Source organism: Lagenorhynchus albirostris, chromosome 14, assembly GCF_949774975.1.
Source record: "Lagenorhynchus albirostris chromosome 14, mLagAlb1.1, whole genome shotgun sequence".
Taxonomy (NCBI): domain Eukaryota; kingdom Metazoa; phylum Chordata; class Mammalia; order Artiodactyla; family Delphinidae; genus Lagenorhynchus; species Lagenorhynchus albirostris.
In genome coordinates this window covers 14,623,119-14,635,447 of record NC_083108.1, presented here as the reverse complement: position 1 = coordinate 14,635,447, position 12,329 = coordinate 14,623,119, and the positions used below count along the sequence as shown (strand labels likewise).

The 12,329-nt window shown below is 34.3% G+C and overlaps 1 protein-coding gene across 1 annotated transcript in view; it reads left to right on the top strand.

Annotated features, from left to right (window-relative positions):
• The first annotated feature begins 1,328 nt into the window (after positions 1-1,328).
• LOC132504398 (glutamate decarboxylase 1-like) overlaps positions 1,329-12,329 on the top strand; it is a 48,870-nt gene continuing 37,869 nt past the window's right edge. The window contains 4 exon segments of the mRNA XM_060121763.1: positions 1,329-1,416; positions 11,939-12,054; positions 12,056-12,109; positions 12,111-12,183. Coding sequence (XP_059977746.1) covers positions 1,329-1,416; positions 11,939-12,054; positions 12,056-12,109; positions 12,111-12,183 — 331 coding nt within the window.

Genomic DNA, 12,329 nt, shown 5'->3' with positions numbered 1-12,329 from the left:
TGCATGCCATTCTGAGTAGTGTGATGAAATCTCGCACCAACCTGCTTTGTCCTGTGCTGTGAATCTCCCCTTTGTCCAGTGTCTCCAGGCTGTGCATGCCACCACCCGATAGTCACTTGGTAGCCGTCTCGTTATCAGATTGACTGTTGCAGTATCACAGTTCTTTTGTTTAAGTAAACCTTATTTTACTTAGTATTGGCCCCCAAAGGCAAGAGGAGTGATGCTGGCAATATGGATATTCTCTTATTGTGCCTAATTTGTAAATTAAATTTTATCATAGGTATGTATGTATAGGGAAAAACATAATATATATAGGGTTCGGTACTATTCATGGTTTCAGGCATCCACTGGGGGTCTTGGAAAGTATCCTCTGTGGGTAAGGGAGACTACTGTAATTTAGATTCCATATCTAAAGTGAGACCATGCAGTATTTGTCTTTTTAAAGTTAGATACAAAAATAGAACATAAATTATCACGAAATATATTTTGAACTAATTAACTCTTGAAGTTTACTCTCTACTACCCTTCAAATTTCAATCAGCTTCCATTTCATATTATTTCAGTTGGCATAATATTTCATATTATTTCAATTTTAACCTCCCAATATTTCCAACCCCAAATATTTCAAGGTCCCTTGCAGAAAGGTGGGGCTGTATAGTGGATGATCTTATAGGGGTAGGGCTTCTACTATTATTTCAGTATTTTAATAACCCGTATGATATTTCAGAAGTGGTTGAATATGAGCCCTGATTATCACCAATATTTCATAGAGAAATGTATGAATTTGAAACAAGCAGCAGGAAAGACTGAAGTTTAAATTTGTTCAAATAAACCTCAAGTGTATACAAGAAATCCTAATGAGCAGTAAATGGAGGAAAATAAAATATCTGTGCAGATGAACAAAATCTTTTCTGATTCCTATTTTGAAATTATCAGCCATATTTATATTTTCTAAACTTTAGTCTATAAATTTTCTGAGAAGCCAACACATTTTTCAGTCACAAGATATTTAGTTCTCTCACAAGAACGGAGAAAATCTTGACTTATACAAACATGCTTTTTTATTTATCCTTCTGGAATCCAAAGCCATCAAGTGTTAGTGTGTAGAATTCAGGTAACTAAAAGAAGGAAAACCTGTAGTAGGAAAAAATCAGTGCTTATAAAGGTGGCTGGTGATTTGCCATCATGAATTCAGAAGTTTCTTTGTCCAAAGTCAGAAAGTAGAAAATAATTACATCATCAAGAATAAGATTCACAATTGCCCATTTTTATATTTTTAGATCAGATTACTGCGAGTCAGAAAGCTGATCATAGGATGAAACGCATAAATGACACAAATGTCTCTAACAAAGGAAAACGTCAATTTCCCTTTTTTCAATATTCGGATATTGCCCTTTGATGGAACTGAAGATTCTTGTAAGTTAATAGAAGATAAGCAAACTGATTCTATTCATGAGGTTTCCACTATGTCCTTCAACTGAAACAAACTAAAGGCCAGTCTGTCACTGACATAAAGCAACCAATAACTCACGCACCCAGAAATAATACAGTTCAAATAACGTTATCTAGCATACATTGTTTCAGAAATCAAGATTATTAGCTATAGATGGAAATGTCAGCAGGCAGTCAGCAATGGGCATGTTTTCGGGATAGAACATCACCCTCATGCTCTGTGCTATTAACTCATACACCCTGTTTCCTGGAATCGTGTAAATGCTATATATTTATTGCCTTTGAATTTGTTTTTGTGAGCTGTCATCACTTGTGTTCCCTGAAATTCAATCTTAGTACCATCAGTTTCACCACATTAGGGTGATGAAATAGTTTCTGCTACTTCTCATCCTACTGCTTTACCCAAGTGCATTACCGAAGGGTGATATGCCCCATTTATGAATATATATACTCATATAAGCCATTAGCCATAGAGATAAAATGATTAGAATCTTAGCATAGTCCCATTCACTCACTTCATGGGTTTTTAGGTCCTGTAAATATCAAACTGTTTTCCTTGTAAAAATAATTGTAAAGTTTAGAGAGGTAAAGCATTTTTGTTATCAATGACACTCCCACAGAGTTGTCAGTTTCTTTAAACTTGAGCAGGGTGCACCTCCCTGAAAGGTAAACAGTCCAGGCATTCACAATGGCTTAAAAGAATGAATGGGTCATACATGTCAGAACCCTGGCCACTCATCTTTCTGCATACAACCATTTCTTTCCCGTGACATCACTGCTGGACAAGGACATTAGAAATATGTTCCCCTTTAATAATATGTTCCCCTTTAATATAGTGCTTTGGAGTTAAGCAAACTAGGATTTTAATCCAAGCTCCACCCCTTACTTACGAGAATATCCCCATCTTCTTTGAGCCTCATCTTTAAAGAGGAGGAAAACTGGCACCACTCTTACAAGATTGTTTTGAAGGTTAATTGAAAGCCTAGGGCATGTGAAAGATATGCTCCTCCAAGTAGTGATGGGAAATGAGACACAGTGCATGTGCATCCGTAATATCACGAAAAAAACGTATCCACATTATCCCCGTGGCAATGAACCTTAGCCAGTCGCCACAGGGCATGTCTCCTTTCTACACTGATTGATGCACAAGTTCTTAGCCTATTATGATAATTACTACAATATAACTAGGAAGAATAAAGATAGGAAATTGAGTTCTACTGTGTGCCAAGCACTGTTCAACGCTTCTATTAAAAGTGCACTTGTAATGAACTTCCATGACTTTACTGTAGAAAGAGCAGTGTCAACAGTTAATGTAATTTACTGTCAAGAGAACTTCAACTATTCATGAGGAAGAGCTACCTTTTATTTCTCTGTGGTCTTTAGCTGGCCTACACCTGGTAAATGCCCAGGGAAGATCCTGAAAGAGTCCCAGGAGGTGGCAAGATTTCATGCTTTGCTTTCCTTTCCTCTAGAGAACCTTACAAACAGAGAAGGCCAAGATGTGATGTAAACAAGCATGACAATGTCTGGGGTGTGTGTAACTACCAGGTAAACTTTGGTAGCGCTCCGGTGACATTTCTATCAATATTCGGGGAATCTTTTCATTGTTCCTCTACCTTCTTGCCCTTGAATATCATACTTATATCATAGGCATATATTCAAATATAATGATTATTTTGTATCAATTTAGTGGAATAGTTTATTTTTGGATGAAAAAATAAATCCTCACACATTGTCCATTTTAGTCATAGAAAAGTATTCAAGTTTGCATTTTTCTCTACTGAATTGTGTTTCTTGGCTTCTAATAAAAAAAGAGAATTCTAAAATATAAGGTGGAGATCATATATATTACATTGTATGATTTTTACTATTAACTAATAGTTATTTGCTAATAACTAATAGTTATTTATTAATAATACTGTTATTTAACGAATCAATGATTTAGTTTTTATTACTGTTGCATATATTCACTAGAATGTGAAAGAATAAATATCAATGTCTCCAGCAAAACATAGGACAGAACCAAAATGGATCCTGTCCATTACAAATAATAAAATGATGAATAAAATATAAAAACACTTAAAATATATAGCTGAGTTATAAAGAAAAAACATTTTTGAGTGCTGGAAATAGATAAGACCCTCAATGCCAGGTCAAGAGACTAGAGCTGATGATTTTGCAAACCCTGAAAGTGGGAAGAAGAGGCAACGGGATGAGATGTAAAGCCTAGAAAATTTGGAGCAGAGGTTCTGACTCCACATGGGGCTTTGGACTTACTAAGTCTTAGGTCCGAAAATCCTAAATAAAACCATAAGGCCAGGACCTTGTGGTGCTTCCTCTTCTGTGAAAATGAAACTGGAAAAAAATCTTCTCACCAGCCTAGGAAAGTTGAAAGAAGCTTGTAATTTGCCCCAGGTACAGGCTGACACTGGGGAGGGGAATGGCTTTTAAAATTGAAAACTCAAAAAAATGTGACTCATGAGTCACTTACGAATTCACACTATCAACAATGTCATATATTTTGTTAACAGAATAAAAGGGAAAAAATACATGATTATCTCAAAAGCTACAGAAAATCATCTGACAAAAATTCAACACCTTTCATAATAAAAACACCCAGCAAACTAGGCATAGAAGAGACCTTTCTCAAACTGATGAATGTCATAGATGAAAAAACAAACAAACCCACAAAAACCACAGCTAATATCATACTTAACGGTGAAAGACTGGATGTTTTCCCACCTATATCAGGAAAAAGACGAGGAGTTTCACTGTCCTACTTCTGCTCAATAATATACTGGAAGGGTCTAGTCAGGGCAAGAAAAAAAACAAACAAAATGCATACAGATTGGAAAGAAGAAAGACTATCTCTACCCGTAGATGACGTGACATGATCTTGTGTATAGAAAATACCAACGAATCTACTCTCAAAAGTCTGTTAGAACTAATAAAAGAGTTCAGCAAAGTAGCATGATACAAGATCAATATTAAAAAATCAACTGTATTTCTATAAAACAGCAATGAACAATCCAAAAATAAAGTTGAGAAAATGATTAAATTTACAATGGTATCAAAAGGAATAAAATACCTGGAAATAAATTTAACAGTAAGTGCAAAATTTCGCATTGAAAACTGCAAAACCCTGTTGAAAGAAATTGAAATAGACCTAAATAAATGAAAAGTTATTGCATGTTCATGGATTGGAAGACCTAATATTGTTAATAAAGCAATACTCCCAAATTTACCAACACATTTAATGAAATCCCTATAAACATGCCAGTTGGATTTTTTTGTTGTTGTGGAAATTAATATTCAGATCCTAAAATTCACATGAAAAGACAGGCAACCTAAAAGAGCCAAAACAATCTTGACAAAGAACAAGGAGTAAACTTCACATTAACAAGAATAAAGGCTAAAAACTACCTATGAATATATAAAGGAAGTTTTAATATAATAGAGATAGCACTACAAAGAATAATGGACTAGTAAAAGGATGAATGTTTTTAAAAAGTGGTGTTCACTACTCAGCTATATATACGATTAAAAACTTAAATCAGATCCCTGCTCACAGCATGGAGAACACTTAAAGTCTGAAATGTAAAAAGCAAAAGTTTAAAACTCAGAGAAGTATAGATAAACTAACAAGAGAAAGGCAAGTCAATTATGAAATGGGTAAAAATCAGGCAGTTCACTGCGAGGGAACCCCAAGAGCCAATAGACATACGAAAAGTGCTCAGTCTCATTATTTATCAGGAGAATGTAAATTATAACAACAGTGAAATACCGTTTTACATGATTGGCAGAACTTAAAACTCTGATAATACCAAGTCTTAGCTAGAATATGGGGAAACAAATTCTCTCATGCAAGGCTTGTAGGAATCTAAGTGTTTGCACTGTTTGCGGGGAGCAACAGGCAATTTCTAATAAAGCTGAGCTGTGCCTGTGTTTTGATCCTGCCATTCTACTTACAGAATTAAAACCTATTTAAAAGACCTGAACGTATGTGCAGGTGAGCATCCTAGTATAGTCATTATAGCCTTGTTTGAAAAAGCAAAAACAAATGAACAAACTAACAAATAAATGTATATCAATAGGTACAAGGAACACCTTACTATGGTGCACTTATACAACAGAAATGAATTTAATTTGTTTCAATCAGAATTGATAAATCTTAAAACCTAATGTTGAGTTTAAAAAGAAGGTAAATAATAATTATATTATGGTGTGAATTTTACAAATACATTGAGGAATTGTATTTGTTGTTTACAGGTAGGGAAATATGTTATAAATTTATAAATTATAGAAAGAAGGATGTACATGGCTTCCTCATGAGGAGAAGGGTGTGGGGAGAGATGGAGGAGAGACTTTTAATCTTTTTTGTAACACTTTATATAAACTTTATTTTTATACATTAAAAAATCTGCATATAATCAAATACATTATTATTTATGTATATACATTTTATAGCAAATGTATATATATAAAATCCTGAGGTAAACATGGCAAAACAATTTTAAAATCTGGGTAGTGAGTACATTGTTTTATTGTTCTCTGTACTTTGACTGTCTTTGAAATCTTTCATAATTAAAAATAAATATATGAAAGCCTTCTTTTGAAAGTAAAAAATATCACATGGTTTTGGAACTATCAAGAAGTGTGTAAGCATAGGGCATATTTTGGTTAGTTTAGCATATATACGTAATTCAAGGAAGGGCTTTTTTTTTTTTTAGCTCTGAGGAAGCAGTTGAAAACTAAATGAATTGATTAATAATATGTTCTTATCATCTTAAGATGCTCCTAAAATACTGGAAAACCAAGTATCTTTAAAATGGCCATATCCAGAATAATATTTATCTTCTCTTTCATATATATAAGATTTAATTTCAAATTTACCCCTTTACTAAATCTCTAGCCCTGAGTTTATGAAATCAAGATTATCAGTTTATACTTTGTACATCCTAGAAAAAGTGTTTGTCTTTAGGATGCACATGTAAGCACTATAGGGAAATAAATTTGCAGTTATAAATAGTTATCACTGCTATTTACAGAATGAATACTCTTCATTAGTAACTCAACAGCTGATACACTAATACCAAGGGATTTAAAAAAAACAAAACAAAACGACAATATCCCTAGCACTTAGAATGGTGGATAGCACTTAATAATTAATTACTCATTAGTTTTTTATTGAATGAATGGGACAATGAGTGTGGAAATATTATTTCATTTGATCTTCAGAATGATCTTTAAAGAAGGTATTAATCTCTACGAGGTTAACAAGGTTTTCTAACTTACCCAAATTCACACCATAAACCACTGTTTTTTTTTTTTAAAGGAATTTTGCCTTTTTTAAAAAAATTTTTATTTATTTATTTTTGCTGTGTTGGGTCTTCGTCTCCATGCGAGGGCTTTCTCTAGTTGCGGCAAGTGGGGGCCACTCTTCATCGCAGTGCGCGGGCCTCTCACTGTTGCGGCCTCTGTTGCGGAGCACAGGCTCCAGACGCGCAGGCTCAGTAGTTGTGGCTCACGGACCTAGTTGTTCCGCGGCATGTGGGATCTTCCCAGACCACGGCTCGAACCCGTGTCCCCTGCATCAGCAGGCAGATTCTCAACCACTGCGCCACCAGGGAAGCCCAAACCACTGTTTCTTGAACCATCCTCCAAGTCGGGAACAAGAGTTCCTGTCGTCACAGAACAGGGTTGCTGTGGATGTGTCGGCAGTAACATCTCTGATTGTGCTGTTTTTCTAGCAGGTAGAGACACTGTACCTGCAAGGTTACAGGAAGTGGGTTCTCCTGCCTCCTTCCTATGAATTAGTGGTGAGAGGATTTGAAGATTTTTTCTTTGGAGAGAGAGTCTGCACTCATTTCTGTATTGTTTTTCTTCTCGGTTAACAGAAAACTAAACACAAAGTTCATTTGCTTCTATCTGCTATCATATCATGGAAATATATCTCCCTCAGGAAGTCAGTATGTATGCGCATGGGGCGTAATTGAGGCCCTGTGATATGGGCCAATAACTTCTCTTTAGCTCATGTGTGAATCTCAGGTTAAGTGTTACTCTGTTAAATGACATTTAAATTATTAATGTAACTTTCAGACATTTGTATTTTAGTAGTGCCCTCTCTATTCTCAAAGGCTTTAGGTAGAAAATCATATATTTACCTTACCTAGTGAGGACCAGCCCAGGTGAAATACCAGAGTGAGATGGAGGCCTCTCGCCTGGTGGGAGAGGCATGAGGACGTGATCACAGGTGGAGGGTAAAGGATGCTGAAAATGGAAGTTGTACAAATTCTGTTCCATTTCCCCAAGTAGGGCCTTGCCTGGGCCTTTTGTTGGGAGGCCTCTCACCTAAGTCTGCGAAGCACAGCATGCTGACCTTGGTTCTGGGTTCTCTAGACTGCGGCTTCATGACTGTGGCTCTCAGGAGTCTAGTAAGAGGGTGACACATGCTCACAAATAACTGTGATAGGTGATAGAATGTCCCTGTCAGAGAAATAAAGAAAATGAGTAGATTTCCTTTCAGGAGAGAATTTGTAGGTCATAGGTACCAAAAGACTTGGGGATTAGGGTGGAATTTTTCATGACTGTTAATGACTTTGCAGCATTTTTGATGTAAGGAGAAGAAATGGGATAAAAAATACACTCATCTCAATCAAAAGAGGCAATTAGATTTCTAACACCTGCATCAAAAAATGAGTGTTAAAAACAAACTGAGGATTACTGAGTGTGGATAAAGAAATAATTTCTCTTATTGTGGGAGTCCTGGATTAATCACATCTAAAGCATATTGCTTTTCCTTAAATTTGACCTCTCCGAGCCAATACATATCTTCCCCAGAGCTGAAAAATATGTACCACCTGACATTATAAAGCTCTTTACCTGATTTTTAAAATAATTTCATTAATGATTTTGTTGTATTGTAAGAAAATTCCTGTATGAACAATACAACAATCTGATTTTCTTAATACACTGTAAGAGGAAAAAGTAGCATTTTAGACTATCAAATATTTTAAAAAATACTTTTGTTTTCTAGTCTGGTAAACAAAATGAGAGAAACGGATCCTGCTGAGTTAATTCCTTGAATTTCATCCTGCACAGGCTACCTCTGTTTTTAAGTCCAACAGTGCCCTCTACATCCCATTCTCTGTACAGAATTCCAGCGTTTGAAAAACACAGAATGATCAAGATGACAAAACTGCCCTCAAATTTATGAGTGTATCCTCAAAATAAGTATAACAAGAAAAGTTTACTCATATACTCTTTAATCTAAAGTACATAATTCTCAATATTTTCTACTTCTAAATCAGCAATATCTTCTGATCTTCTAGAAGATAGATGTCAGGCATAGGTTGCTGGAAAAATAATAAATCTTATATATTATATTCACATATTATTTATGATATTTTCAAAGCCATATTTGAATTATCAGTAATTTTAGAAATTCTTTTTTAAAAAATGTGATCTCTAAGGGTTGTCACTGCTTGAAACTAGATTTCCAGAAAACTGGCTCCTATTCTAAAATGTTTGTCTTTGAGATCAAACAACTCTCAAGTTGCCAGCTGTTAAACTGTCATTAGTAATCTTGACTTAATAACTTGATATATTTAGAAACAGCATGCTTCTCTAACTGATTTCTCCTAATAAAAGTAACAGCAATTTCTTTTGATGGACCCCATTTTTATTAACAAATGTTCTTATTGAATTTGATTTTTAAGGATTTTGATGTGTGATGAAGAGGTTTGTTAAGCAGGACCAATTCAGTTACTTCTGAACTTGGCGCACTGTCACTGTGGCCTAATTTATATGTATCAACAGAGTTTCCATTAGATGTAGAATTTTACTTTGTGATTAAAGGTGCTATTTCATAGGTAAACATTTTGAGTCCTGAAGAAGAATTTCAGGAATGTAAATGTTTTTAAGAAAAAACAAATAATTGATTTATTCCAGACCATTATTAGCTACTTAATATATACCACCACATCTTGGGAACCAGAGATAAAGAGGTGAATAAATTGAGAACATCACTCTCATGGGGAAATTAGAGGAGGGTGTCCAGACAATAACACAGTCAAGAATCAAATTAATTTTATACTTGCAGATAGTTTTTTTTTTGTTTTTTTTTTTGCGGTACACGGGCCTCTCACCGCTGCGGCCCCTCCCGCTGCGGAGCACAGGCTCCGGACGCGCAGGCTCAGCGGCCATGGCTCACGGGCCCAGCCGCTCCACGGCATGTGGGATCTTCCCGGACCGGGGCACGAACCCGTGTCCCCTGCATTGGCAGGCGGACTCTCAACCACTGCGCCACCAGGGAAGCCCTATTAACATATTTTGACAGAAGCATATTAGCAATCATTATCTTACTTATGCATTTAAAACAAGCATTTTGTTATTAAAGATTAATTTAATTTAGTTTTAGGTTGTAGATCCAATGTGTAGTTGAGCTATTAGTGGAATATCATTCTTATGCCAATAATATCAAATTTTTTGGTTTCTACATAATTTCCTTATAAACGTTCTGTAATACTGTTTCATGTACAGAAGCTTTTTACTTTCCCTTTTCCTTGTGCTTTTTGTTTCCATTATTTTTAAAAAGTAATGCTTTTAAAGCTTTAGTACTTTAAAATTTACTTATTATCAATTATTTCTCATTGTCTATAGCAGTGAAACTCGAAGAAAGCAATTTTCCTCTAGAAAAAAAATTGTACAAAGTATTAACCTAATATATGTCTACTGGGTCAACATGTAATATGGAAATTTGTTTTTAAGTACACTGCATTCTTTGCAAATCATCTCACATTTCTGTAATTTCTGCTCTCGTTTCTTATGCACAGTTTTTTTCATGTATCAGGTTTTTATTATAGAACACTATTATAGAACACTTTTATCTGTCATACATAAACATTTAAAATGCTTATGTTTTATCAATTGATAATTGTTGTAGCAATGCTTAAAAATTAAACCAAATTAATCTTGCTACAGTTTTAACAAATGTAGTCTGGATTATATAGGGAAATAGCTTATTTTACTTTAAGAAAGATCCATTAGAACTGGAAACAATACTACTAAGCTTATAAAATCCAAACTACAAAATTTAGCCATACATCATTTTCTGATTACTTTGTGTTTTTTCTATATAGCTATAGGTAAACAAGTTGATTTTATACATTATAGTTTGTACTTTCTTTTTTCCCATACATTGCCCAGAACATAAAATGATGCTTAACAACGAATTACTTGCTTGATTGGATATCTGGTTAAATACTTTTATTGAAGAAGACCTCAAGACTTACTATTTTCAAATATTAATTTTTAAAGAGGATAGATAACTTAATGGCGTTTCGATTCAAATACCTGTCTATAAATTCTAGTTCCACCATATATAAAGCTATCTTTGTTAATAATAATAGTTATCTACATCCTAAGCCTATGCTATAAGGATTGAATAGAATAATACATGTGAGATACTTAGAACAGTTCCTGGGCCATAGTATGCGCTCAACAAGTGTTAATTATTATTATTTCTTAACTTCTTTAAATCTGTTTATGTGCATACTGGGAAAAATGTCTTTATAAGGATTAAAATGTGTGTACAGCACTTAGGACTCTTAGTATGTAGTAGAATTTATAGTTAAATGCTAATATGTATGCAAGGCACTTCAGGATCTTATATAGTAGGCACTGTTATTTATAGTTAAACATGATAGGTCTTAATTACTAAATTACTAATCCTCTACACTAAACTGATATGAAACTAAAGAGCCTTACGTAACTTCAGTAGAGCTAATGCTTCTCTCCAGTTTACACCTATCCACCAGAGATCATGTGTAAATAAAATTTCTAATGTTATGAATTTTTTGGAGGCATACATTTGATTACAGATAAAAGCAGTAAATACATATTATCAGCATGTTTTAATAATCACAAATAACTTTCTTTCTCAACTTAGATAGGAAACAGATGAGAAAAAAATCTGTCTATCCATTTCAATCAGCTGACAAAGATGCAAAAAAAGCAGCTCACACTGAAAATTTAATGACTAATTTATCAAATGCTTATGCTTCAGGTATGGATGCCATTAACAAATGTTATTTGTTTTCTTTTCACAAAATTCTATGTCATCTATATATTTATTGAAGCAATTATGATTTCCTTAAGATCTGATTCTTCAACTTACTTTTAAAAGTACACTTACCAGCTCAGTTTTTGACAAGACAAATAAGGTCCATCTAGGAGAACTTGAAGGGACAATTCTTCTGTCCAGTGATGTTAATCTAAAATGGTCTATTTTTTGGTGAAAACTGTTATCCAGTGGGACTTTGAATGAAGATTACTTGTTGGATTTGGACAAATGCTGCTTCATTTGCTATTTGACATGGCCTTTTAATATCTTTAATATTTAATGATCAAAACTCAGTCTCATGGTGATTTTCTTTGGCTCTTTAGTTACTGACCCTGCTGTTTATCTCTCTTTTTTTTCCTCTAGATTTGTTGCCATCCAAGGATGGCAAAGATTTAACAAAATGTTTTCTGCTACAAGTGGTAAATATTCTTCTGCACTACATCGAGAAAACTTTTGATGTTAAGAGTAAAATATTGGACTTTTCATCATCCTCATCAACTTCTTGAAGGTTTGGATGGGTTTGACTTAATAGCCGTCTGACCATCCTGAGTCTCTGGAGCAGGTGCTTGGTTACTGCACAGATACCTTAAACTATGGTGTTAAAACAGGTGATTTTCAAATTTGTGTGCCTGAACTGAACTGGATGAATAGCTTTGAGTTTACATTTGTGTTGAAAAATACTCCAATTTTATTCATTTTTATTTAAAACATTTGGTTTATTTTAAATTGGTATTGTCATATATGAATTGCTTAT